Source organism: Chanodichthys erythropterus, chromosome 23, assembly GCF_024489055.1.
Source record: "Chanodichthys erythropterus isolate Z2021 chromosome 23, ASM2448905v1, whole genome shotgun sequence".
NCBI lineage: Eukaryota > Metazoa > Chordata > Actinopteri > Cypriniformes > Xenocyprididae > Chanodichthys > Chanodichthys erythropterus.
In genome coordinates, this window is record NC_090243.1 from 11,352,314 (window position 1) to 11,378,842 (window position 26,529).

Genomic DNA, 26,529 nt, shown 5'->3' on the forward strand with positions numbered 1-26,529 from the left:
GTGTACTTTATGAAATCCAATTCACTGTATTCCCACTAACTGTCAAACACTCCATCAGAGATGTTTCTTATAAGTACTTTAAATGCCAATGTATGAATGATAGTCATGAATGATACTGTAATATGACTAATATGATAGTCATATTACAGTATCGTAGGATATATCAAATGTGGAATTTGATCACCTTCTGATCAAATGGTATTCTAGTAAAAATATCTAATCATTCAAGCAACAAGATAAACTTAATTCATGATATATTATCAGAAATGTTATATGTTCAGTTTTTATACTCAATTGGTAAATAAACCTCATTAAATGTTGTTGGAAAATTCTATTAGGCATAAATAAACCTCAATATATATACACTACAAATTAAAAGTTTGGGGTCGTTAAAATGTTTTTGAAAAAGTCTTCAAGTGCTAACCAAGGCTTTTATTACAATTGTAAAATAATTGATTTATAATTATAAAAGGTGCCGCAGAACATGTTTTTAAAAGATGTAATATAAGTCTAAGGTGTCCCCTGAATGTGTCTGTGAAGTTTCAGCTCAAAATACCCCATCGGTTTTTTTTTTATTAATTTTTTTAACTGCCTATTTTGGGGCATCATTATAAATGTGCCGATTCAGGGTGTGCGGCCCCTTTAATTCTTGTGCTCCACGCCCCAAGAGCTCGCGCTTGCCTTAAACAACAAAGTTTACACCGCTAATATAACCCTCAAAATGGATCTTTACAAAGTGTTCGTCATGCAGCATGTCTAATCGCATAAGTACAGTGTTTATTTTGATGTTTACATTGATTCTGAATGAGTTTGTTAGTACTCCGTGGCTAACGGCTAATGCTACACAGTTGGAGAGATTTATAAAGAATGAAGTTGTGTTTATGCATTATATAGACTGCAAGGGTTTAAAAAATGAAAATAACGACAGTCTAGTCTCCGTGAATACAGTAATAAACGATGGTAACTTTAACCACATTTAACAGTACATTAGCATGCTAACGAAACATTTAGAAAGAATTTACAAACACCACTAAAAATATCATGTTATCATGGATCATGTCAGTTATTATTGCTCCATCTGCCATTTTTCGCTGTTGTCCTTGCTTGCTTACCTAGTCTGATGATTCAGCTGTGCACAGATCCAGACGTTAATACTGGCTGCCCTTGTGTAATGCACTGAACATGGGCTGGCATATGCAAATAATGGGGGGGTACATATTAATGATCCCGACTCTTACGTAACAGTCGGTGTTATGTTGAGATTCGCCTGTTCTTCTGAGGTCTTTTAAACAAATGAGATTTATATAAGGAGGAGGAAAGAATGGTGTTTGAGACTCACTGTATGTCATTTCCATGTACTGAACTCTTTTTATTCAACTATGCCAAGATAAATTCAATTTTTGAATCTAGGGCACATTTAATATATGTTGAAATGTCATTTATATCTGTGATGAATTTTCAGCATCATTATTCCAGGGTTTAGTGTCAAATGATCCTTTAGAAATCATACTAATATGCTGATTTGGTGCTCAAGAAACATTATTATCATCATCATCATCATCACAGTTGAAAGCAGTTGTGCCGTATAATATTTTTGTGGAAACTGATAAATTTTTTCCAGGATTCTGTAATGAAAGTTCAAAAGAAGAGCATTTCTAATGAAATAGAAATATTTTTGTGATATTATAAATGGCTTTAATGTCACTTTTGATCAAGCTAATGTGCACTTAAAAAAAGCCAAACTTTAGAACAGTAGTTTTGTTTTGTTTTTTGTACTGGAAAATCAGCCAAAATAATGATTGAAGAAAGTTATTTTACCATCACTGCAGCTTGAAACCACCAATGTATTCTTTTTGTAACATTTCTTTTCTTAGGTTTTTCTTTTATAGTTTAAAGACTCTAGAATCAAAAGATTCAAACTGACAGGTGAATTATGAATTGCAGCCAGAAGGAATTACGCTGCCTTAGAACAGTCTGAAATAAACATGAATTTACAGTGAATTAAAGGCAATCGGTTGCAGGCTAAAAGTAGAATGACACAGTAGGAGTCTGTTATCGTCAGCTCAGGTTCTTTAAAACCAAGCATGACTTCTAACACCCAGCCACAGAGTTAGTGTGGGAAGAATAAGGTCAGCACAGTGCTCAGCGTTCGGACAGAGACCTTATACGCGACGTCACTGCTGCTAGTTCCGAGCGGAAACCTCAATTTCTCCACTGCTTTGAAACCTGATGGAACACGAGCTTCTCGAAATGACACAACTGCACTCTCACTGTACCTTCAGGAACACCTTCCTTTAAAAAAATAAATAAATAATAATACACTCACATTTCCATCTTACTTAACTCTTCAGAAGTGCATGTGCCTGAACCTGCATGGTACTTCGTTCCTGACATAAGACCACAAACACATGTTCTTTACAAAGCAATGTATAATTCACACACTGGGAAGAGGGTACAGCATATGCCCATGTTCACCACAATCTATTTTGAGAATACTGTGAGACGTTTGCCCTCTCAAACAGAATGTTTTGCCTCCAAAACACAATTCATACAGATGGGACAGGCATGAGGAAGAAACTGCTGACCAAAATGAGACCCCCACATTATGCTTACGGATGTAAAGATGGAAGAAGTGGCGCATGTTTCTCCGAGCATTCAGCAGTTTTAAATGATAAACCCTTACTTCTGCCAATTCAACTATTACAGGGAAATAACACAATGAGTCAGACTGTTTTTCAAGAAGCAAGTTCACATTTCTCATTGAAACGACACCTCAGGCATCAGGCTAACACTGACAGAGCACACCGGCGGTCCACAGCAGTGCAAATGTAGCACCCCGTTTTATATTTTATATATATATATATATATATACGCATTTCCCCCCCATTCATTTTCTCTATAGGAATTAAAAAAAAAAAAAAAAAAAAAAAAAAAAAAAAAAAAGAGCACCAAGGTGATTCACAACATTACTGATGATTCACAACAAAAGAGTATCTGAAAAACTGAGAAAACTGCAAATTCTAAATACTTTAATTGAATAAAACAAACAAACTTGATTCTGATTGGTCAATAGCTGTATTTTATTCATGATAAAACACGGCTATGACCGCTTCACCCAACGGTTCTGTGTATCACTACACAACACAACGTAAACTTTGTTCTCAATTGATTTTGTTCATTATTGATTATATAAAAGAGTGTTGTGAGAAAAAGACTGAGTGAACAAGTTTATTACCTGCATTCAGTTTTAGCATTTAGCATATCAATCCTATGTTCAAAATAAAAAAATCTGTTTAAATGTCCGATGTATTATCTTGTCCTTTTAACATTTAGGGGTTTTCCCGTGACTGACAGCTCTAGTCAAAGCATTTGTCAGTTGCGTCTTGTTCTGTGTTCACAACAATTCAGTCTTTTCAAAGTAAAAGTCTTCGCTACTGAGTGACTCACTCATAAAGACAGTCTTTGTCGCCATCTAAAGGCATAATAAATGTAACTATTTTTCCGGCGGAAGGAAGGCTTTTATTGAAAGTTTACTTCATGAAAGTTGCATTGATACATATTTTCGGCTTTAATATTTGTATTGTGTGGTAACCGTTTTATACCAGCAATAAGATGTGAGACGCTTCGCGTCGTACGTAGCGGCCTTCAGCCGTGACTTATTCACGATACAGCACAGCATCTCGTACCTTATTGCTTACATATATTTTCATGCATTTCAATATATTTTATTTTAAAAATTATAATTTATTAGTTTATTGCCAACATAAAATAATATTTTAATGTTTATGAATGCAGTTTGACAAGTCTTCAGTGTCACATGATCTTTCAGAAATCATTCTAATATGCTAATTTGGTGCTCGAGAAATTACTATAAAAAAAAAGTTCTGAAAACAGTTGTGCTGCGTAATATTTTTGTGAAAACATTTTTAGGAGTCTTTCATTGGAAAGTCCAAAAGAACTAATTATTTGAAATAGAAATCTTTTATATCATTATATGTCTTTACGATCACTGCTGATCATGTTAATGTCTCCTGACGATACAATCACTTTTCTCCTAGCATTTTGAGTGCTGTTGAGCGGAATTAGAGGTAAACACCTCTTTTTGGCCATTGCGTTCATGCGCTCAACAGATATGTCTTTGATTGGCTACAAACAACAATGAACGGGCAATGAACAACGAACGTCAAATAGGTCCATTTACAACAAGTTTTTGAAGCGTTGACCATTGTAGCCAATCACAGACATATCTGTTGAGCACGTAAACACAATGGCCAATCAGAGGTGTTTAAGAATCTGCTCAACAGCGCTCAAAATGCTAGGGGAAATGATGTTATGGTCACATTTTTCACATTTCAGTACCGACTTGGTACCGAAGTCGGTACTTTTGACAACACTATATTAAACCAGTGTTTCGATTATTTAGGTACATTTTATAAATGTTTAAACAACATTTAAACATTTTATTTTTTAAAATGTTGCTCTGCCAGTAGTGGAGTAGTTTTGAAGATAAGGTACCATGGTAATATATGGAAATGCCATGGTATATAGCAATCCCTCAATGGTATCAAAGTATGCTTCAATCACACTGTAGCTTTAAACCCCACCTGTGGCATTAGCATGTTGGCAGGGTCAATCCCATAAGGGGCATAAATTAAGTGGTCCACTTTTTGAGTGGAGGCCCATTCACTTGATCTCTTGAAAACAACACTAAGGAAGGAGCCCATTTGCATAGATTCCCATCTACTGTGCTGAATGGTAAGCTTTTAATTAGATGTACTTGTGAAAATCACATTGTGCAATGCATGTTTTGCTAAAAAGGTCATTACAAGATTTATAGTAAGTGAAAACCTCTGGGCTTTGCATGAATACTTTGTACATGTGGGCTTTGTGTGAATGTAATGAAAGAAAAAAAAATAAATAAAATACAGCAAAATGGCTGAAAAAAATAGACTAGGACAAAGCCCTGAACCCTCTTCACTGCTAGTAAACCGTGAGCCGTCATAAGTTTAAACTAAACTTATCTGAGCGCTCCAATGCAGATATTCCATATAAACAAACCCCTATAGTGCACAGCCATGTGACCGTGCTGTATGTATTAGAACTCAAAGCCATCTTCAAAGGATTTTCTGAAACACCATTGGAGACCAGAGCATGTTTAGACATGCCAAGCTGAATGACAGCAAATGCAGCTCTGCACAGCAAAGAACAGAACGCCTGATAAACAATATAGCTGAGAGGGGAAGTTGAACCTGTTGACCGGGGCAATACAGTAATGCAACACTAGTAATTACATTTCTTGTTAATCCCCACTCAGTTAATCACCGGCTATAAGAAAAGCTAGGCATAAAGGGATAATTCACCCAAAAAAGAAAATTCAGTCATCATTTACTCACCACCATGTTTTTCCAAACCCGTATTCCATTCTTTTTTTTCCACAAAACATAAAACAAACTGCTTTGTTCTATTTAATTAAAGATCAGGACTCAAAAGAAAAAAAAAAAGACCATAGATGTCAATGCGCTAGAAGTAGCCATGCCCTATTTACTCTGTTTTCTGAAGTCAAACAATAGCTCTGTGGGAAGAACAAAGTGAAATTTCAAGTCATTATTCAATAAAAAATTTCCTTCTCAAATATGACGTCAATGATGCCACATGCTATTCATGATGTCACATGACCAAATGCAGCTGAGGGGCGTGAAAAATTACTTAAAGGGGACCTATAAGGCCCCTTTTACACAATGTAATATAAGTCTCTGGTGTTCCCAGAATGTATCTGTGAAGTTTCTCAAAATACCCCACAGATCATTTATTATAGCTCATCAAATTTGCCCCTATTTGTGTGTGTCCCTTTAAATGCAAATGAGCTGCTGCTCCCAACCCCCTTTCCACAATAGGGCAGAGCTTTAACAGCTCGCGCTTCGGTTGCTCAACAACAACAAAGCTGGAGAATCTCACGCAGCCAAAATGACGATTGTCAGTAACTGTGTTCAGCTTTACATTGTTCAAACTGGAGTCGGACACTGATGGAGAGATTCGGGAAGAAGTTACAACATTTAGAATGCAACTGGACGTTTCTGAATGGTAAGTGGATAAATTTATGTAGTGGCTGACTGTGGTTGTTAATTCAACTCATTGACTAGCATGTGCCGTCATGTTAATTTTTTGTGCAAATACAGCGTTGAATTGAGCATCGTGTATGAAGCAGTCCGGCGTAAAATTGACGGCATGGCTAGGGCTGGGCGATATATCGCATGCGATTGTCACGCGCATTTCGTCAGTAAAGCCGGTTCCCCGATTACCGCTAAATCACCATCACCTGCTTTCAAATGGAGCGGCATTTAATAGACAGAACCGTAGCTACAGAATATCGCGTTCATTATTGAAGGTGATTCATCTGCGATATAAACGTGATATTGCGTAGCTTGTCAGTAAAATACAGTTCTGTCTATTAAATGCAGTTCCATTTGAAAGCAGGTGATGGCGATTTAGCGGTAATCAGGGAACCAGCTTTACTGACGAAATGCGTTTGACAATCGCATGCGATATATCGCCTCAGCCCTAGGCATGGCAACAACACTTCCTCTTTTCTAAAGCAGCCCAACATGGCCTCACCCCCTTTGTTGTGTGTTCTCTCGGGCAGGGTTTATGTAAATTTTAGGGTTAGTGATGTCACAAACCCAGAAAGAAGCTTGTTGTAGTCCCTAGACTCCCTACCAGCCATTTGTTGTAGTCCTTAAACAACGAATTCTTGAAAAGAAAATATCTCCCTTTGCATTAAACTTTGAGCGTCGTAACTTTGCAGACGTCGTTTATTCTCTAACAGCAACATTACACAAAAAAGTGAAATCATAATCAATCACCCCTTTAAAGTTCAACCTGCTCCTCACAAAAAAAAAAAAAAAAAAAAAAATATATATATATATAAAAATTTTTTTTTTTTTTGGCTTCAGAATATCTGAAAAAAAAAAAAAGAAATCATGAGTTTGAAACAATATAAGTGTGACAATTTTCATTTTTGGTGAAGTATTACTACAAGATGCCACAGACATTTTCAACCATCAACAGGAAAACAGAAACCAAAACAAAGACGTATTATCTTTCCGTACTAAACGAAACCACTATAACACAAAACCACTGGGTTTACTGGTGCATAAAACATGCTGAATCTAGAAAAAACATTGCAAAAATTTCCATTAAAGGAAACTTCTCCCACATATAAACACATCTGGCAGGACCTCCAATGCTCAAATAATCACAGAACCTCATTAGTGCTTCATTACAGCGATTCATAACTCTTGACAGTGCTCCAGTTATCATCCCAAATCCAGGAATCCCGCATCTCTCCCACATTTACTCAGAGGTGAGGAGGTTATGATGAACATTTGCTCTTTGGTGATAACAGTCCTGATAATCTTCCAACGCGCGGGAGGGCGAGTATTAGCTTTTCATCTGCGCTTTTACTGAGTAACACTGTCCTGGAGCGCAGGAGGCAGATGTTGCTGACCAGAATTATAAAACAAGGAAAAGACGAAAAACACTGGCTGACATCTACAGCTGGGACTCCCTCCGCCCCCTTGACATGACTCTGGGATGTAACAGTCCTTTACCCATTAATTATTCACTGGGAAACACATGAGGCAGGAACTATATGTTATATGTTAGCTCTTCCATGCTGGCAAAACAGGTTGAGCATACACGCACTCTTCTGTGGCTGGAACATGCAAATGGAAAACATGGAATGTTCCCATAATGCACTGCACAAAGCCACCAGCTATTGTGGTTCAGAGAAAAATGGCACATGACATATTCAACAAGACATTTAAACCCAATGGACGATGATAAGTGTTATTTTTCAACGCATATTTTATGTTAATCAGAATAAAAGTCACACAGGTTTGGAACGACATGAAGGTGATTAAATGCTAAGGTAAATATATGTTGAAAATTATGTGGTTAACATGATGTAAGTTCAGTACAACCATCCGCTGGGACTCGTGCACTATATATGTAGCACCAAACACATTGACCAGATCTGTGTCAGCGAAACATAAAGCATACACTTCCCCTGTGAGGCAAGACCATGCGCACTGTACTGGGTGACCTAATTTTTAAGCACAAAAGATCCTGAGAGAGTGGCGAGCTCGTGAGCAGACATGAGGAAAATAGCTTTGCCCATGGGTAGCGGAGAGGGGAAAAAAGGCATTAAAGATATACCTCACATGGAGAGACACAGGAAAGCTTGAGAGGGCCACTGTACTGTTTCTGAGTCTAGAGAGTGTCTCAAATGCCAAACGCCTACACAACGATGTAAACATAGACATGGATGCTCAAGACGCCAGTCAGGCATAGTTAGCGGTTTCCACAGAGCAAGCAAACCGAATTTGACATATAACACACTGACTGACTAATTCAGAGAGGAAACTTTCCATTTGTGATACACGAGCCTGAAATTGTTTTTAGTAAATCTTGAGCAATATGATGCAACGACATTGAAGACAGTAAGGTGATGCTAAACAGTCACAGGTTAGCTGCTATCTAAACTGCTCTATATTATAATATATAGTAAAACCCCTCTCAGCTTCCCACAATCAACTGATTACCTCACAAATCATGTCCAGACGTGACTCAAGCTGCGCAGGTAAGATCATGTTGCATAACTAACATGCCTACAGTCAGGGTCTGTCATCTCACTCAACGGATCTGACACAAGCCCACAGTAGGAACACACTGTGCGTGAGGAATATCACTGCTGCAGTCTGAGCGCAGACTATTCAGACTATGAACCTAGAGCTTGCAAAACAAAAAGACCAAAGCAAGAATCTCTCTCAGAAGAGGCCAGTCTTGAGAAATCAACGATGATATATCCAGACAACATGGTGCATTACTGAATTTAGTTTGCAAGTTTTGAAAACATGTTCTAATGTCCAAAGTTATTTAAAAAACAGGAGCGGCGTTAGGTCTTTTCTTCTGAAATGTGATGTACATTCGAGTATAACGGCTTATCGGAAAAAAATGTAGGGTGGTGACTTTGTTCTAATAATTGGTTGTTGACTAGATGTGGGCGTTGCACTCAAAAATGGAGGAAGATGAATGCGAGTTTTGAGGGCTGGGGTTTAAACTGACTAAGGGTGCGTTCACACTTGTAGTTCGGTTCGTTTGGTTCATTTGGTCTGGACCAAAGAAGAAAAAAAAACATTTAGTCCTGGTCCGGTTAGCGTTCACATTGGCAATTTTATCACCGAACCAAAAGATACCGAACCTTAAAGCATAGGGATACATTCACAACGTGATTGGTCGGATTTTATGACGTATTGCCCATTTTGAGACGGAACTTACCGAACATCCAAAACAATGCTGTTTGCTGAGGTAAATGCACTCATTGTGTGTGCGTAGCGGGGCGTAGCCTGCATGTGATGGTATTTTGGCCAGCTGGGAACTCATGAAGAGCTTATAAAATGTGTAAAGTAGTCAAAACACCGGCGGGAATGCATCCATCACACACACAAACGATCTGCTGCGTGGAGACGCACGTCGGATGCCTGTCATGGGCAAACTCGCGACTATGACAAGAAAAACCGACATGCGTGAGGATTCTGTCCTTTTTAGGGTCTCGTCTTCCTGTTTTTGGTTCGTTTACATGTCTTTGGTCCGTGTTGCATTCATATATCATTCGAACCGTACCAGAGTTCGTTTAGAAGCGGACCGAGACCCATCTTTTCAGCGTTCTCGGTCCGCTTGTTTGGTGCGCACCAGGGTTCGGATGGCAGCGTTCACATATGTTCAACTGAACCGCACTAACCGAGCAACCGCACCAGGGTTCGTTTTAATCGAACCTAACATGACAAGTGTGAACGCACCCTAAAACGCCAGAACACACCAAGCCGACGCAGACGAAGTAGTGTCGACGAAAGCAGACTGCGGGGTTGGCTCACGTCGGCAGCTACTGTGTCCAAAGTTGCCCTGACACACCAAACCAACTCTAAACAGTCGACGGCCAAGTAGCACGTCAGTTCTGCGCCTGCATGAGATGAAATGCCTTTCCGTACCAGCAGGTGGCAGCATCCGAACAGCCAATCAGAATGATCATATGGCCTGACGAGCTCCAACGCTGATTCAACATTTCGAATCGGACGAAAAAAAGCAGACGAGGACCAACTTCAGCCGACGGTGCGGAACACACTGAGAAAACTTAAGTCGGCCGACGAACAAAAACTGCCCGACAGCCGACCGTCAGCTTGGTGTGTTCCTGCCTTAATAGGCCATTTACACAACACCATTTTCAATCAAAAAGTGGAAAACTTTTTCGCCATTCATTTAAACGACAACAACGTTTTTGGTGACCTGAAAATGCAAAGTTTTGAAAACGATACCGTTATCGTCTATGTGCAAACTACAAAAATGTAAATTTGTGAAAACGGTGACTTTGTGCATGTGCGTATTACATGTTCAGTCTATTGCCGTGTAATTTTTCATAGTTTTACAAAGTGATATCGCCAACTACTGGCCTGGCAGCATAATAACAGCTTTTTAAATCGTTTTTCGTGGATCCGTGTGAACGGGGATCGTTTTGACAGCTTTGCCGCCTGTATGCGAAAAAAATTTCTGTTTTTGACGTACACGACTGTTGTCGTGTAAACATACACTAAATGATTGGCGAAGTCCTGCATAGTGTCGTTTTTAAATCTTTTACATAGATTTAGAAAATGGTGAATTTTCATTTCATGCCAACTTTAAGCTTAATTTAGCATCGTTATGTAAACAAAAAGTGCAAACAACATACAGGATGTCATGTCGGGCATTTAACTGAGTAATTATTCATTGATCATAATGAGAACCATCTTCATTTGTTTGCGTAAAGTGGTGGTCACAATACATTTTTCGTTCCATTCACTTACATTCACATATATGTGAAGAATTTTCGAATTTCACGGTGTTCATAGATTGGTCATGCAAATTAATTTCATGTGAAGATGTGTGAACAACAGAAGATTGATAATTCATGGCGTGAACACTTGGCTGAATTAAAAGAGCACAAACATTGTTGCAGGAAAGTGGAGTAGATTGTATGTTTTTAAGTTTTGGATTTATTATTATTTTGTTATATGCTGAATATCTCGACTCGACAAGACATTTTCCTTGGTCAAAGTCCAGTGTGACCGCCTCATAAGTCTTGCCAAAATCAGATGAATTTAAACTCTATCTGGTTTCCCGACCCTCATACTTTTCACTTTTATCATTATTCCACTGGCAAAATCCAGTCATTCCAATAAGAATCTTATCTGAGAAATCTGGAGTTTCGCATGAGGGTGAAAAAGCTCCCCACTCAGATTTCGTCAATTTTCAAATTGGTCATATGTGTTTGCCACACTGACCACCAGAAAGCTGTTAGTCTTGAAAGTGACTTTGGTGTGAGCTGTGCTTTATACAGCGCTACACTATTGACAAATCCCAATTTAGCTAATGTGACCGCACCTTAAGCCTTGTCAGATTCAGAAATTTGACAATTGTACTTTATCCCACATCCCAGCCTTTGAACATTAGCAATTCCCGGTTTGAGTCCAGCAGGTTAAGGGCCAGTGATTTTTACTGTTGTTGGGAAAGGGAGTACCCATCAAGCAGAGCAACCAAAAAGGAACTCAAGAGTAGCCCAGAGCGCTCAGGATCCAGAGCAGCCCAGCTCACACCACTCTGTCCACCCAGTCAGAGGATGTATGTCACAGAGAAATGATCTCAAACAGAGCGAACAAAAGAAAGTCAGACAGAAGCCACAAATTCAACATTACGTGCACATGTTTAGCACGGAACATCTTGATACTATATCATTAACCTATAATGGCGGGGACAAGAAGTGAAGCTGTATGCAATTTGTATAGGCCTCATACAGCATAGGGCATTTCAGTCGGATGAATACAAGATACATTTAGTGTAAGATATCCAACTATAATTTCACTCAAAATGCGGATGACGCAAAAAATACTCAGTGCGAAATTATTATCATAAACACTTGGTAGTGCAGTCATAAAATGAACGCTGACTTGTGTCTATTGAACAGGCTGTTTTAGTATTATCATTCACATCCATGTCGCATAATCAGGAACTCAACACGAATTGTGTATTCATAAAAGCATTATTTCCTCAGATGCTCGAGGACAAACATATAGTGCAGCAGCTTTGTCGTTAAAAAATAATTTATATATAAAATATTTGCATTATTCCAAATAACAAAACATCTTTACATATCTCTAATAATAAAACTATTCGTACATCGCTGCTCAGTGTGTTTTTTTCTCGGTCAGGTGCATGAATAACAGCTCCCATATTTCCCCTCCATCATTAATGGCGAGATGCTGAACATATTTCACCCATTGTAAGTCAAAACATCTCACTGCACTGAATCCCTCCACTCACCCGCAGAGCAGACAGGTCGATTTCATCCAGACTCCTCGCAGGAGAGTCACTCGCCATGATTATGTGTTATATTCAACAATATAATGCCCGAAATATCATGAATACAGACGCCGAACGGATCCGTGTAATACACCAAACAGGCTGGATTGACTTCAATCGGACCAGATGAAGCTCCCGGATGGTGCGAAGTCGCCGTTCTTCGCAATTCCAGGTATATAAAACCGAATTAGCCGCTATATAGACGCATGTAAACGAGACATCTCGCGCTGGTACCAATGATCTGCTGCTGCACGAGTCCAAAGCACCAGCGAGCACGAGTGGACGTGAATCAGGGCTGGGGAAGGCGTGTCAATCACTGGGGTTTCTAGGGCGTGGTCAGGGCGAGGGGCGGAGACAAACTCACAGTAGTTTACACGGACACTTGAAAATAAGGACTACAAGGTGTGAGTTGACATGCTTGTCAAATTGGACATAAAAAAAAAAAATATCTAATTCCGAAATTTACATTGACTGTGTGTCATTTGTATATGTTTAGAACAAAACGTGAATACTTCATGTAATTGTAACCATAGACACAGAAAATGTTTTATTGTTGTTATTGTGATTGTATGCATGTGTTGAGCTGCTTATCATGTGTAAGACCAGTCAGAAACAGGAAACCATAGTTCAGACAGTGAGCCACAAACAGCATACTTCCTCTCACCTTCCGTTTATGTAAGCAGCGCGATTTATAAAACACCTCCCCCCACAACACTTTCCTATCACGTTTGTCTTGGCAGAAAACATCCTCTCTGACACACTGTAGTGTGTCATAACAGCAGTCCCATTGAATGTTATGAGCTAGGATCTATCTATCTATCTATCTATCTATCTATCTATCTATCTATCTATCTATCTATCTATCTATCTATCTATCTATCTATCTATCTATCTATCTATCTATCTATCTATCTATCTATCGTCTGTCTGTCTACATACATATCCATTTGTCTATGGGTTATTGAGGAATAAGGTATTTAAAAGTGTCAAAAAATATAATGGAGATATTCATTTTGAAGTTTTATTAAGTGTTAACAGTGAAATTGTGGTTTTTATAATCAATTAACACAAGATGGGCAAAATTTGTCACCAAAAAAGTCATTCGGTTCAACCAAAATTTCGGTTTTACCGAATGACACTTTTGGTTATACCAAATGACGACATTTTTAAACAATGTTAACAGGCTGATATCTAGATAGCTAGCAAAAGGACAATCAAACATTTTAAATTTAGTACAAGTTTTTAAAATATTACAACATTTTCCATGTTTTATAGCGGTTGTACCGATTGACCTGATGTTTCGGGACGTGCATATGAGCAAGAGAAAACATGAATTTTTCAAATAGTTAAGAGAGTGTTAAATACTTTGTTTCATGACCATGTCGTCCTTTGTCTGAATGATGTCACATCCTGTCACATGATATTGACTGCATGACTTGATCCAAAACGGTCTCTTTATTGGTTACTCCGAATAACATCAGTGACATTAATTTTTCCGGACATTCTTTCTCATAACAAAGCAACAACTTCTACACATAATTTTAATACCATTTTGCACTATGTTAATATATGATGTTATAAAATCATGCCAGAATAAAAAATATATACATTTATTACATTTTAAGATATTCTAATCACAAATTAAATGGCTGTATTGGCCTTTGGACGGTTAAACCGAATGACCTTTTGACACTTTAAAATACCTTTATATGTAGCAAAATATAATTAATACCTTTTGGATTCAATAAAATAGATGAAGTTGAACTTCCTTACATACTTTGGATGTCATATCTTTGTTTTGGGATATCTAATCTATCTTTCTTGTCTGTCTGTCTGTCTATTTATCTATTATCTATTTACAAATGAAAGACATTAGACTACAGTGAATAGTGCTCCATCTAGCGGTTGAAGTCTGAAATAATTAAGTCAAATGCAACTGAATGGAGATATTAATTAAATTCTAAAGGCAGTTTGCGCTGGATGAGGTAAAGCCAAATTATACTGCTTCTTACAGATAATGAACAAAACAATACAGGCATAAATGTGCCTTAGAGGAATATATAAGTCTTGAAATCATACTCTGTGCCTTTTTAAAGCTTTTCCCTCAACATCTTGTTTGTAAAAATCCATGTTTCCCCAGAGTGAATCTGTGTCAAGCATTCAGCCAATTTGAAGCCTCCCTTGCGTAATAGCTTTCATCTTATCAGCACAGAATGTGTTATATGTGTGCTACATTTCTCTCATTCCTTTTCGCTATTTGCCACAGAACAGCTTTTGTTCCTCAGTGACTTTTGCTTGTAAAAACAGACAGTTTTTGTGTATTTGAAAACCTGATTGTCTTCTTGCGCATCAAAGTGCTATCTGTTGCAACAGCGCTATTAGCATTAGCATTGCCTGTGAAAAAATGTTTTGTGCTGACAATGCAGTCAACGCCATTGCAATGGTTTGTGCAAGAGCCTGCCTTTATGATAAGATCCTTTGTATTTGTGTGGCTTAGCCTGATCACATTTCATGCCTTCAAACCAGATTTGCTCCCATTCATCATTGTCAGTGTTGTTTAGTATTTTTCTGAAGAAATTTTGAGGAAAAGGGAAGTTATCTTTCTTCCCCTGTCTAATGGACAATGAATTAACTAATAGTGTTAGCAGAACAAAATCGTTCACACTAATACGCATATCATTAAAGACTTCGCTAGACACGCATATGTTCTGGGATATTTATTAGGAGTGAAAACCGTGGTTATGCAACATTTCCCCAGTGGATTCCTGTGAAGAATGAAGTAGGTTAATCAGGCCTATAGCAATAAATAGGTTCTTGAAGAGCCTCATGTTGGATGCAGTAAACAAAATGAAAAAATAAGAAAATATGAGGGTCACATTTTACATGATCTCACTTTTTTAATTGTAAAAAGAAAGCTTACTTAAAGGCGCATCTCAGGGTTTTAGAAACAATGTTCAGACATGCATGAGCTTGAGCACAGGACGACATGCTTTCTAGTAATCCTGGCCTTTATCTTTCCTTCTCATTTCTTTTCCATCAGACAGAAATGACACTTTGTGTTTGGGCTTGTTCTCTACAACAACAGAGACCTGCTCAAGGCAAACTTTAGGCCAGAACATTTATATGATAACTTACTATCAATTTGACAGTGAAATATAATATTTGTTTGTTGGATTAAGAGGCATCCAAACTCACTCATCAGGTTTTATAGCTTTATAATCGCATTGAATCATTTCTCCCATGTGACGCCCCATAAAGTCTCAGCACTATGTGAGAGGTAGGTCAAAGGTCAGGAAATTGTATCAGGGACTGTTGCTCAGCTGTAGCTCATAGACCGCAGTCTGCAGGGAGCATGACAGCTGTACATATCCCAAAGAAACAAATGTACACACCACACACCCACACAAACCACTGACACAGTGAGACAGTGTTCACACATTCAGTCATTATCAGAAACCCCAGAGCCACACACACAAAGTCAGCAGCAGAACAGACACGATGTTCCAGTCAACCATTTGTGTAGTAAAGATGAGATTTAGGGGCTGTTTACACGACACCGTTTTCAATTAAAAACTTTTTATGCGTTTTGGCCGTTCATTTACACGAGAGCAGCGTTTTGGTGGCCTGAAAATGCAAACTTTTGAAAATGGGGGTACGTTTACACAACAACAATGCTTAAAACAGTTCAAAAGTTTTTTCCTTTGAGTTTTCCGCGTACAGACAACACCATTGTCAAAACGATCCCCATTCATACGAATCCTTGAAAAACGCTGTATTCTGCTGGCAGGCCATTAGATGGCGATGAAACACTATAGACTGAACATGGAATTGTAGCGGTTGCACATCATGCGCATGTGCGTGATGTCATCGTTTTCACAGACGTTTTTGTTGTTTACACGGAGACCGTTTTCAAAAACTTGTACTTTGAAAACTGTTTTAAAAGTTTGTGTTTTCAGGCCACCAAAACGCAGTTGTCATGTAAATGAACAGCCAAGATGCATAAAGAGTGTTCAGTTTTTTGTTGAAAACGGTGTCATGTAAACGGCCCCTCAGTGTTAAAGGTGCTCTAAGCGATGTCACGCGTTTTTAGGCCAAAACATTTTTTGTCACATACAGCAAACTTCTCCTCACTATCCACTAGCTGCCTGTCCCCTGAACACACTGTAAAAAAATGCGGTCTCTGTAGTCGCCACAAGCTCCAAAAACAGCAACAAAAACTACCTGGTGCAGCCTGGACCACGAATTAAATCATATAATAAACATGCTCCAGCCAATAACCGACAAGAATAATTTTAAATGCGCGTTCATGACTGTTTCAGGAAGCACGGAGGGGAGGAGGAGGAGGAGGGAGGGTCTAGCTACCCTCACAGCAAAAGAACTCTGTGGCGGATCGGCCGCGGAGGTAACGTGGTTTCCGGTACGCATCCGCGAACGGACCCATATCGGCGTCTACTTGCGCGCAGTGACGGATCCGCAACGAAGACGGATCGTGGACCCGCCGTGGCTCCGCATCCGCGATTAAAACCATACCTCCGCGGTGGGTTCATTTGGAACCTGCAAATTGATACAACCATTACAGTAAAGGTGCGTGTGCATCTGCGGATCCGACATGGGTCCACTCAGGATTCGCTGATTGACAGTAGAATTTACGGGTGGAGCTGATCCTCTGGGCGGCGCCAAAATGAATGTGACAGTCATGCGGGTTTGGCGACTTGAACTAAGAGTCTCCTGCTGTGTGGGTAGCCTCTGTTTTGTTTGACAACACTTCGAACGTCAACAGGAAGTTACTCCACCCAGGATTGCTTAGAGCACCTTTAACTGTAAAAACGTGAATCTGTGAAAACGGTGGCGTCATGCACATGCGTATTCCGTTTAGTCCATCCACTTTTTTCAACGTGTTTTCTGTGAATTTGCGAGACTTCTGATTTATTAGCCGCTATAGGGAAATAACGAAAAGAATATCAAAGTGCAGTAAACTGTAAAAATAAGGTGGCTAGGAATGTGCGTTTGGCGCGAGTGTAACGGAGGCCAGTCGCTGTGCAAATAAACCACTCCTCTGATCTCAAGAGATGCTCGAGGTTGCAGCCTTTAGCCTCCTTGTTAGAGCATCTGACTCCCATGCCAGAGATCCACGTTCAGGACCTGCGCAGAGTGGGGCGAGTAGGACCTGGGTGAGGAGTTACATTGGTGCCGTGACCCGGATGGGAGTGAGGTTTAGTGGGGTGAGTGTAATGGAGGCCAGCTAGAAGACGCTGTGCGAGTAAACCTCACTTCTCTGATCTCAAGAGATGCTCTAGCGACTGATGCTAGAGGTTGCAGCCTTTAAACTCCTTATTAAAGCGTCCGACTCCCTCACCGGAAACTCAGTTTCCGGAACTCACGCAGAGCGGGGCGAGTAGGACCTGGTTGAGAGGTTACACGAGTGCTCTGTAAAAGAATGCGCAGGCGCATAGTCTTTCTTTACAAAGTGACATCGGCGACTGCTAATACATATGGCAAGCCGTTTTGACTTTTTGACTCATATCTCAGGATATGAATTCTTGATATCAACAATTCAGTTCTTAATATCAGGAATTACATTTCCACTAGTAACAATGTTAATTCTTGACATCAACATTTGAATTTCCACTAGTAGAATTCTTGATATCTGTAATTGTATTTTCACTAGTGAAATGTCACCATAGGCTGCCATTCAAATTCAATTGTTGATATCAAAAATTGATTTCTTACTAGTTGAAATTCCAATTTCACATATCAGAAATACAATTCTGACTAGTAAAAATTGTAATTTTTGATATCAATAATTACATTGCTACTAGTAAAATGTGAATTTTTGATATTAAGAATTCAATTGTCACTAGCTGAAATGTCAGTTCTTGATATCAACAATTGAATTGCTACTAGTAAAAATGTTCATTTTTGATATCTGAAAATGTATTTCTGATATCAACATAATTTCAGATTTTGTAAATTTCAGGCTTTACTAGTATCAACAAAGTCCCTTTAAGACAAGTCATTTCACTCGGCGGCCATCTTTGAAACGCCTCTCGGGCATCATGCAGCTCCTATCTCTTTGAATGGGGAAACATCAGATTCTCCAAAACTGTTTGTCAGCCTTACGATTAAATTTGATATTTAAAATCACCAATGAAATCTAACAACAATCGACTCATAAATTTAGTTTCTAAACGCTCGAATCATGACAAAAAAACTTTTTTTTTTTTTCAGGCTGGATCAAGCTAATGCGCATGCGCAGACCTAAATGCGCGTCTTACTGTTTCTGTAGAAACGAAACCGGTGATTCCAACGGCCGCTGAAGTGACGCAATGACTTTACCAGTCGGCGATTGGCTCTTATTTAGAAGGCGGGACTTATTCCGCCATATTGCACGTTACACTTTCTCCCATTCGAAACAATACGAGTGACACGTCTTGTGTTATTCTATAGTCTTTGGTATCAATCACATTCATGATATCAGAAACCAACATTTGTCACTAGTGAAAATCGATTTTCGAAAATTAACATTGTTACTAGTAAGAATTGTATTTTTGATATGAGGAATTAGAATTTCAACTAGTAAGAAATCAGTTCTTGATATCAACAATTGAATTTGAATGGCAACCTATGGTGACATTTCACTAGTGAAAATACAATTACAGATATCAAGAATTCTTATTTACTAGTGGAAATGTAATTCTTGATATCAAAAATTAGCATTTTAACTAGTGAAAATTGAATTGTTGATATCAAAAATGAACTTTGTTACTAGTGGAAATGTTAATTCTTGATATCAACAATTGTCATCGTTACTAGTAGAAATGTAATTCCTGATATCAAGAATTAGCATTTTAACTAGTGAAAACTGAATTGATGATATCAAGAATTCATATCCTGAGAATGAATAAAAGTCAAAACGGCTTGCCATAAATACAGCGTTTTTAGTCATTTTTGCGAGCCGTGTGAACGGGGATAGTTTTGATAACATTGTCATCTGTATAAAGAAAAACAAATGTCCATTTTTAGTACATCGTTGTCAGACTTAGACAAACAGATACTGTAACTAAATGTAGATAGACATGCCAGATAGACAAACATAGACAACAGCAGAGATAAGAGATAGACAGAAAAATCCACCTCAGTAGTGTGAAACTCATTGTTTATTCATCTGTATAACATCAATTTACATATTCCATAAACATCCCAACACATAATTTGTGTTTTTGATGATAAATATTTTGTGCAAAAAATGCAATTCATGGGGAAAAGAAAATAGAAAGAGAAAAGAAATCAGTTCCTGAACTACTATAAAAGTGCAGATACACAGTCAACAGTGCAGACATTTGAGTGCTTGGCTAACAACAACTGTTAGAAGTTACTTGCTGCAAATTTATAATGCGAACACACATGCTGCGATCTTTACAGTGACGTAAATCCTGAACAGTTTATTTGAAATCTTAGCATGTCTGTAGTTGATTTAGTACTTTTAAATGATGATTGATGGTTTCATTACTTTGAGAACAGTTATTAAACTTCATAAGAGCTTCAGGCATAGCATGTTTCTTTACAGTATACTGTACTATATGGACAAATAATTGGAATAAATCTCAATACTACTCTGTATTCTTATTAAATAAACTCAATTTGGTCATAACAGACAAATGCTTTGGTGAATTTCAGTTCATACTCAGCATGAAGTACACAGTAAACAAATAAGGCCACCAAAACATGGCAATTCGTACCATAAGAAAACAACAATTAATGGACCATGTCCACTATCACAGACCCATAAATCACCTTGAGATATAGTACACAAGGAATTTTTGCACTTCATATAGAGAAATGAGAAAAGTTACACAGACAAAGTTGGCACTTAAATGCAGAGAATAATACATATTCAGTGCGTGTTACAGGGCACAAAACCATTCACAAATGATGATGAGCAAGAATCAATACAGCATCCTTCTCCTGCAGCATGGGTCCAAGGACACTAAAAACTTCACAAAAGCATCCATCATCTTGTATAGGACTTGTCAGGAGAGTTCATAAAAAATAATATTAGTTTAAGTTGCATAGTGTTAGAATATACAATCAAGTTTCGAACAGGGACGAAACAAACCAGTCTGATGTCTCCTTCAGATCTCCTTTTCGGTCTCAGAAGTGTCCATTATATAAGATAGGTGAAGTCATTCCTGGTATATCTGCAAGATTTTCAGTTTAATTTAAGCCTGGTAATGTTGACAGGTTCTCTCACGTCCACACGTCCATGGGCACCATGGCTTCTTTTGATCCGATGGGTGGCAGAAGGTTCTGCTCGCTGAGGAACTGGAGAGGGAACTGGACCAGGAAGCCCCGAATCTTCTTCAGCTCCTCTTGAGCACGGGCAGGGTCCTCCTTCTCCAAACCAGGCTTTGAGAGGTAGCCATCCAACTCCAGAATTGCCCTAACATCGCTGGACGGCAAGCAGCGGAACACCTGGAGGAGATGTGTTTCAGTCAGAACATGTGACAGATAGATAGATAGATAGATGGATAGACGGATAGATGGATGGATGGATGACCTTCTGGTAGATTGTTGCATTCCGGGCAGCTGTGGTCATCCACACCTCCTTGTAAAACTGGTCACTGATAGGGTCCATCACGTCAATGCTGGGGTCAGTGTTGGCACCTAGAATCATCCTATTGATATCAAAGGAAAGTAGAAGACATGTTTGAACCTTATTTGCATGTGTCTAAAAATGCTACATTTAGACTTGACTTGAACGAGTCCTGAACTTGAAACACTCCAGCCGCAGACTCAATCCGAAGCGTCCTGCCTGATACTCCTGACCATCCATGAGTGACTTCACGGTCTGGATATCCTCGTAAATGACGGCCACCTCACTGTCTCTCTTACCCAGCATGCTCCGGTCATTGATATTGGCAGAACCTGATGGTTTTGTGATTATGATAAAATTAGAGGAAGTGCATTAAAGTCTAAATGATTGACATTTGGAATGCAATATTACATCTTAACAGAAGGAGGAGCCATTTTTCTCTGATATTTTTTAACATTTGTACCTCACATTATGACCGCAGCAGTTTCATGATTGTTGCATCGTTCCTACTAGCACGTGTATAGATGATAGTAATTATGTGTTTTTCCTGTCTGCAAATTCCTATTTTTACTCACCAATGATGACGGTGTTGTCATCTGCAATAAGCATCTTGCTGTGCACATATATCAGTTCAGTCACCAGCCTTCCCTCCAGCTCAGCGTGGGTCCTCAGACCCCCAAATGAGATGTAATTCATCCAATGATCACCCACTGCAGAAGACAAAGAGGAGGGCAAATAGGTTTGTTTTTGTTTTTTTATAAATTAATGTTTCCTTTGATAATTACGCATTTTGAAGGAATAGTTCAGCCAAAAATGAAAATTCTGCCATCATTGACATTTACTCAGAATATGCAGTTTTTGTCCATACAATGCAAGTCCATAGGGTCCAAAACAACACTGGATGAACATTTTTTTTTTTAAACTATCTTCTTTTGTTTACAGAATGTTTGGAATAAGGTTATTACAGTTAACTAAAATTAAGATTATACATTTTTTTTATACTTAAAATACATTTTTTAATCATTTTCATTTAACTTAATGCATTAAAACACACTAAAATTAAAATTAAAATATTAAAAAGTATTTAGACATATTAACCCCCTCAAAAACAAACAAACAAAATAACTAACAAAATTAAAATAAACAGAAAATATAAAAATAAAAACCAATTCCAACTATTAATATGATACTAAACACTGGTTTAGAGTGACAAAGGATGACAGAATTTTCATTTTTGGCTGAACTATCCCTTTAAGGGTTAAAAGCATTTGGAAAATGTATTGTAACTATTCAACAAGCATCCATTGTTTGTATGCTTATACTGAAAAATGTTGATTAATATCAGTTAAAACAGTCACATGAAATTCTCTTCAACTTTACACCTTGTTAAAACTATTTTACACTGTTTTTGAAGCAATAACTATAATAATAATAAACTTCAATGATAATTCCTTCCAGTAGTTCAGACAGTAGAGCATTGCACTAGCAACGCAAAGGTCAAAGGTCTGATTCCCTGGGAAAACAAGAACTGCTAAAATGTGTACCTTGAATGCATTATAAGTAGCTTTCGATAAAGGCGTCTGCCAAATGCCTAATTGTGTTGACACAATAAAAATAATAATAATAACAACTAATTAATATTCACCTATATTACAGAGCATAGTCATCAAATACTCTGTAAACACCACAGGTGTCATGATTATCACAGGCACTGAAATTCGGTTTGAATCTGAAAATCATTTCATATTTAAAGTCATATCATGTTAGTTCATTTTGACTCTGACATGACCGAATGTGGTGATGTCTAAGTGGCTGATTCATTTCCAAATTGGACATTTCGTATGTATTTTGACACTTCAATGAAAGTAAAAGAAAGTTCCTCTGAAACTATCTGCTGGTGTTACTGTCGTATAGTTTACTTTAGAGTCACCTTAGAAAAATAAGTGTTTTACTTACAGTTTAATCTCATATTTCTTACTTCTTAAAATACATTTTATATATAAATATGTTTTTGTTTTGTATATTTTCTCAACCAGTTTTATTTGAGCAGGAGGATATGCAGTAACACAGCACATAAACTCTTAACTGTGTTTATAACCACACTAGACTACTGCATTTTCATAGAACAACGATATGTATCTGTGTTCGGGACACTGTGGGACTGCTCGGATCCAGTGAATCTGCAACCAAACACCAATGCTGTGCTGGATAATTCAGGCACAAAAAGAAACTTCACTCCTTCCTCTCTCATGGCGGGGTAGTAGATGCAGGCCGAATGATTGTGACACTGCAACGTGTCTGACTGCAAGTAGATATTGCAAGATAAAAAAACCCCCACATATTTCTACTTCTCCACAACAAGGGCTTTCACAACAAACCACTGAGTTTGTCTTTTACTATTAATTACATACCACAAGATGGCACTGTTGTGTTTTAATGTTCTTAAGGCTAGCGTCCCCTAGGGGTCAAATTTTGGCTGGTTAGTGGTCCTATTAGCCCTTGCTGGTAGATGACTTTACAGTCTAAAAAAAAGCATCTTATTCCAATGAAGGACATGCATGTTTTGAAAACTACATATAAATTGCAAATATTTTGTGTTTTACAACAGCTGACCTTCTCTAAAGTATGAAAAAGCGAGATGTAGCAAACTTGTTTGAGAATACAAGACACTATCTATTATCTATTATAATCCATTTTAACAGTTTTTGGGATGGGAAGCTTAAAGGCTTTATAGGTAAAAGGTTAGCACAGCAGGAAATACTTGTTTTCTTGCTCTTGTCTGTTTGAGCCTCTCCTTTGAGACTGAAACCCATCAAACAAATCAACAAAGCCATTAATTTTTCAAAACGGTGGCGACGGAAAACCACACAGGCCTTTGAGTGTCTGCACTGCATGGGTCTACCACAGGAACTTCACAGAACCCCCAGGAAGTACATCTGGTTAGGATAGGAGTCAGATCATCTAAAGAATTTTAGACACACCCTATACAGATTAAACATTGATGGGTATTTACATATCTTTGTACTCACTTTCTTTCTTCAGCTGTGAGATAATGGAGCAGTCTCCTCTAATCATGGTCCTGCACAAAGATTAGAGTAGTAAAAATGACACAATCGCAGAGATGACCAAATTAACAAATTCCTAACAAATATTTGTGTACAATATTTTTTTTCGGGATTATTTGATGAATAGAAAGTTCAAAAGAACAGTGTTTATCTGAAATCTAATCTTTTGTAACATTATAAATGTCTTTACTGCCACTTTTGATTGATTTAATGCATCCTTGCTGAATAAAAGTATTCATTTCTTTTATTTCTTTTCAAAAAAATAAAAATAAAAATTCTTACTGACCCCAAACGTTTGAACGGTAGTGTATAATGCTACAGAAGCTTTGTATTTCAGATAAATGCTGTTCTTTTGAACTTTCTATTCATCAAGGAATCCTGAAAAAAAAGTACACAACGGTTTTCAACATTGAAAATAATCATAAATGTTTATTGAGCAGCAAATCAGCATATTAGAATGATTTCTGAAGGATCATGTGACACTGAAGACTGGAGTAACGATGCTGAAAATTCAGCTTTGCATCACAGGAATAAATTACTTTGTGAAATATATTTAAATAGTACACAGTTATTTTAAATTGTAATAATATTTCACAATATTACTGTTTTTTACTGTATTTTTAATTAAATAAATGTAGCCTTGGTGAGCAGACCATATAACTTGCAACTAATAATATCTTACCTTTTATCAGTAAATGTAAGAATGTTTTGGATTAAATTTCATTGACTCTGAAATGCCTGTGCAAACATATTGTAGCTTAAAGGGGCCATATCAATTTTCCTAAAATTTCAGAATTTCAAACTTTCTGTAGTCCAAGAAGAGGGAAATAATTTTGTTTATATGTATAAAATGAAATTAGTAAGATTTTGTCATATTTTTTAAAGTCTCTTCTACTTGCCAAGCCTGAAAATGTTGATCAAATACTAATAAAAATATTGAGTAAAAACAATAATATTGTGAAATCTTTATTACAATTTAAAATGAATGTTTTTTATTTTAATATATACATTGAAATGTAGTTTATTCCTGTGATGTCAAAGCTGAATTTTCAGCACCATTACTCCAGTCTCCAGAGTCACAGGATCCTTCAGAAATCATTCTGATATGCTGATTTAGTGCTCAGAAATAAATTATCTTTATTATTTTTCTCAAGGATGCTTTGATGAATAGAATGTTCTTTTGTAATTTAAATTTCTTCACTGTCACTTTTGATATACTGCATCCTTCACTGAATGAAGTAATTTATTGTATATATGTTTGTTTGTTTGTTTGTGTTTGTATAACAATATTTAGTGTTACCTGTAATTGAAGTGCATGACTGCCTGTATGGCACTGCCACCACCAGTGTTGATATCGCCCTCAAACCCAGGAAGCAGTGGTGTCACCACATACACACGGTACTTTTTACCATCACTGTGAACCACACAGAAAGAACACAAGATTACTTTTGAAGTGAGATCAATATGAGAGATGCTTTGCCTAAGTAAGGACTTATACAGTCTATTTATCATGGCTGGCTATTCTTTTACAAATGAAGAATACATTTTTTGTCTTTAGACAAACACTTGTCTCTATGTCCTATTGATTTACAAGTGTTTCATTAATAGTGTATATTTGTGTGCTATAGGCGTGTGGACCAGATAAAAGACACAAGTTATTGACTGCAGCTCACCGATACGCTTTTATGATCCTCTTGGCGATGGCGTCTCCAATTTTATTGTGAACGACTTTGTTGTCAGCGCAGCTTATGAAGAACTGGTTCTGAAAGAGGAAATGCACAACATTAGGACATCCTGTGTTATTTTGTATAGACAGAACTGTGACAATTAGATGGGCATAATATGAAATTTTTTTTACAGAATTAAAAATAAGTCCTTTGTGCAACACACCTCTATGTAGATATAATGTTCGCTGTGTTCAATTGCGTTGACGTAAGCCGTATGAATCGACTCCTCGTGGTATTTTATACCTGCTGACCAGTCTGAGGCGGATCGTAACACCTGAGTAAAGAGAGAATTTGTATTATGAAAGCTGTACGTGGTGTTTGTCTGTAGGAGGTCTGATGGGAATATTGATGTTTGCATAAAATTTTACCTGGACATTAGTCAGGGTGCAGCCAGGAACCTGATACTTGATCTCATTTGCAGTAGTATGAGATTTAGGAAGGAGGTACGGGTATGACAGGGATCTGTATTTGGGCTTCATGATCTGAAACAAGGTGGCAAATACAAACATATATTCAAAGCCATGTTTATGATTTAAGTTAACAGCACAGGGGTTGACACTAAATATTTTTGGGAAGTTGAAATACCTTGTGGCGTGGCATTTGAAACAAAACAAATTCCTTTTAAAATATTTTGCATGCAGCTTTGTACTAATATAAAAAAAGACACACACACGCTGGTCAAATAAAAGCATACCCT

The 26,529-nt window shown here is 37.7% G+C and overlaps 2 protein-coding genes across 12 annotated transcripts in view; both read right to left on the bottom strand.

Annotated features, from left to right (window-relative positions):
• tnikb (TRAF2 and NCK interacting kinase b) overlaps positions 1 to 12,745 on the bottom strand; it is a 78,825-nt gene extending 66,080 nt beyond the window's left edge. For all 10 annotated transcript variants that reach the window (XR_010893778.1, XM_067377997.1, XM_067377999.1 and 7 more), the window contains exon 1: positions 12,409 to 12,745. Coding sequence is in view for 9 of the 10 variants with exons in the window: in XM_067377997.1 (XP_067234098.1) it covers positions 12,409 to 12,465 (57 nt within the window). In the remaining variant the exon portion in view is untranslated. The remainder of the gene's footprint in view (positions 1 to 12,408) is intronic.
• A 7,736-nt stretch (positions 12,746 to 20,481) lies between these two features.
• pld1b (phospholipase D1b) overlaps positions 20,482 to 26,529 on the bottom strand; it is a 34,979-nt gene continuing 28,931 nt past the window's right edge. For both annotated transcript variants that reach the window (XM_067377126.1, XM_067377125.1), the window contains exons 18-26: positions 26,201 to 26,314; positions 25,996 to 26,106; positions 25,779 to 25,867; positions 25,406 to 25,519; positions 24,070 to 24,119; positions 21,616 to 21,750; positions 21,219 to 21,372; positions 21,005 to 21,122; positions 20,482 to 20,919 (exon numbers count right to left, since the gene is read on the bottom strand). In XM_067377126.1, the coding sequence (XP_067233227.1) occupies positions 20,695 to 20,919; positions 21,005 to 21,122; positions 21,219 to 21,372; positions 21,616 to 21,750; positions 24,070 to 24,119; positions 25,406 to 25,519; positions 25,779 to 25,867; positions 25,996 to 26,106; positions 26,201 to 26,314 (1,110 nt within the window). In that variant the 3' untranslated portion in view covers positions 20,482 to 20,694. The remainder of the gene's footprint in view (positions 20,920 to 21,004; positions 21,123 to 21,218; positions 21,373 to 21,615; positions 21,751 to 24,069; positions 24,120 to 25,405; positions 25,520 to 25,778; positions 25,868 to 25,995; positions 26,107 to 26,200; positions 26,315 to 26,529) is intronic.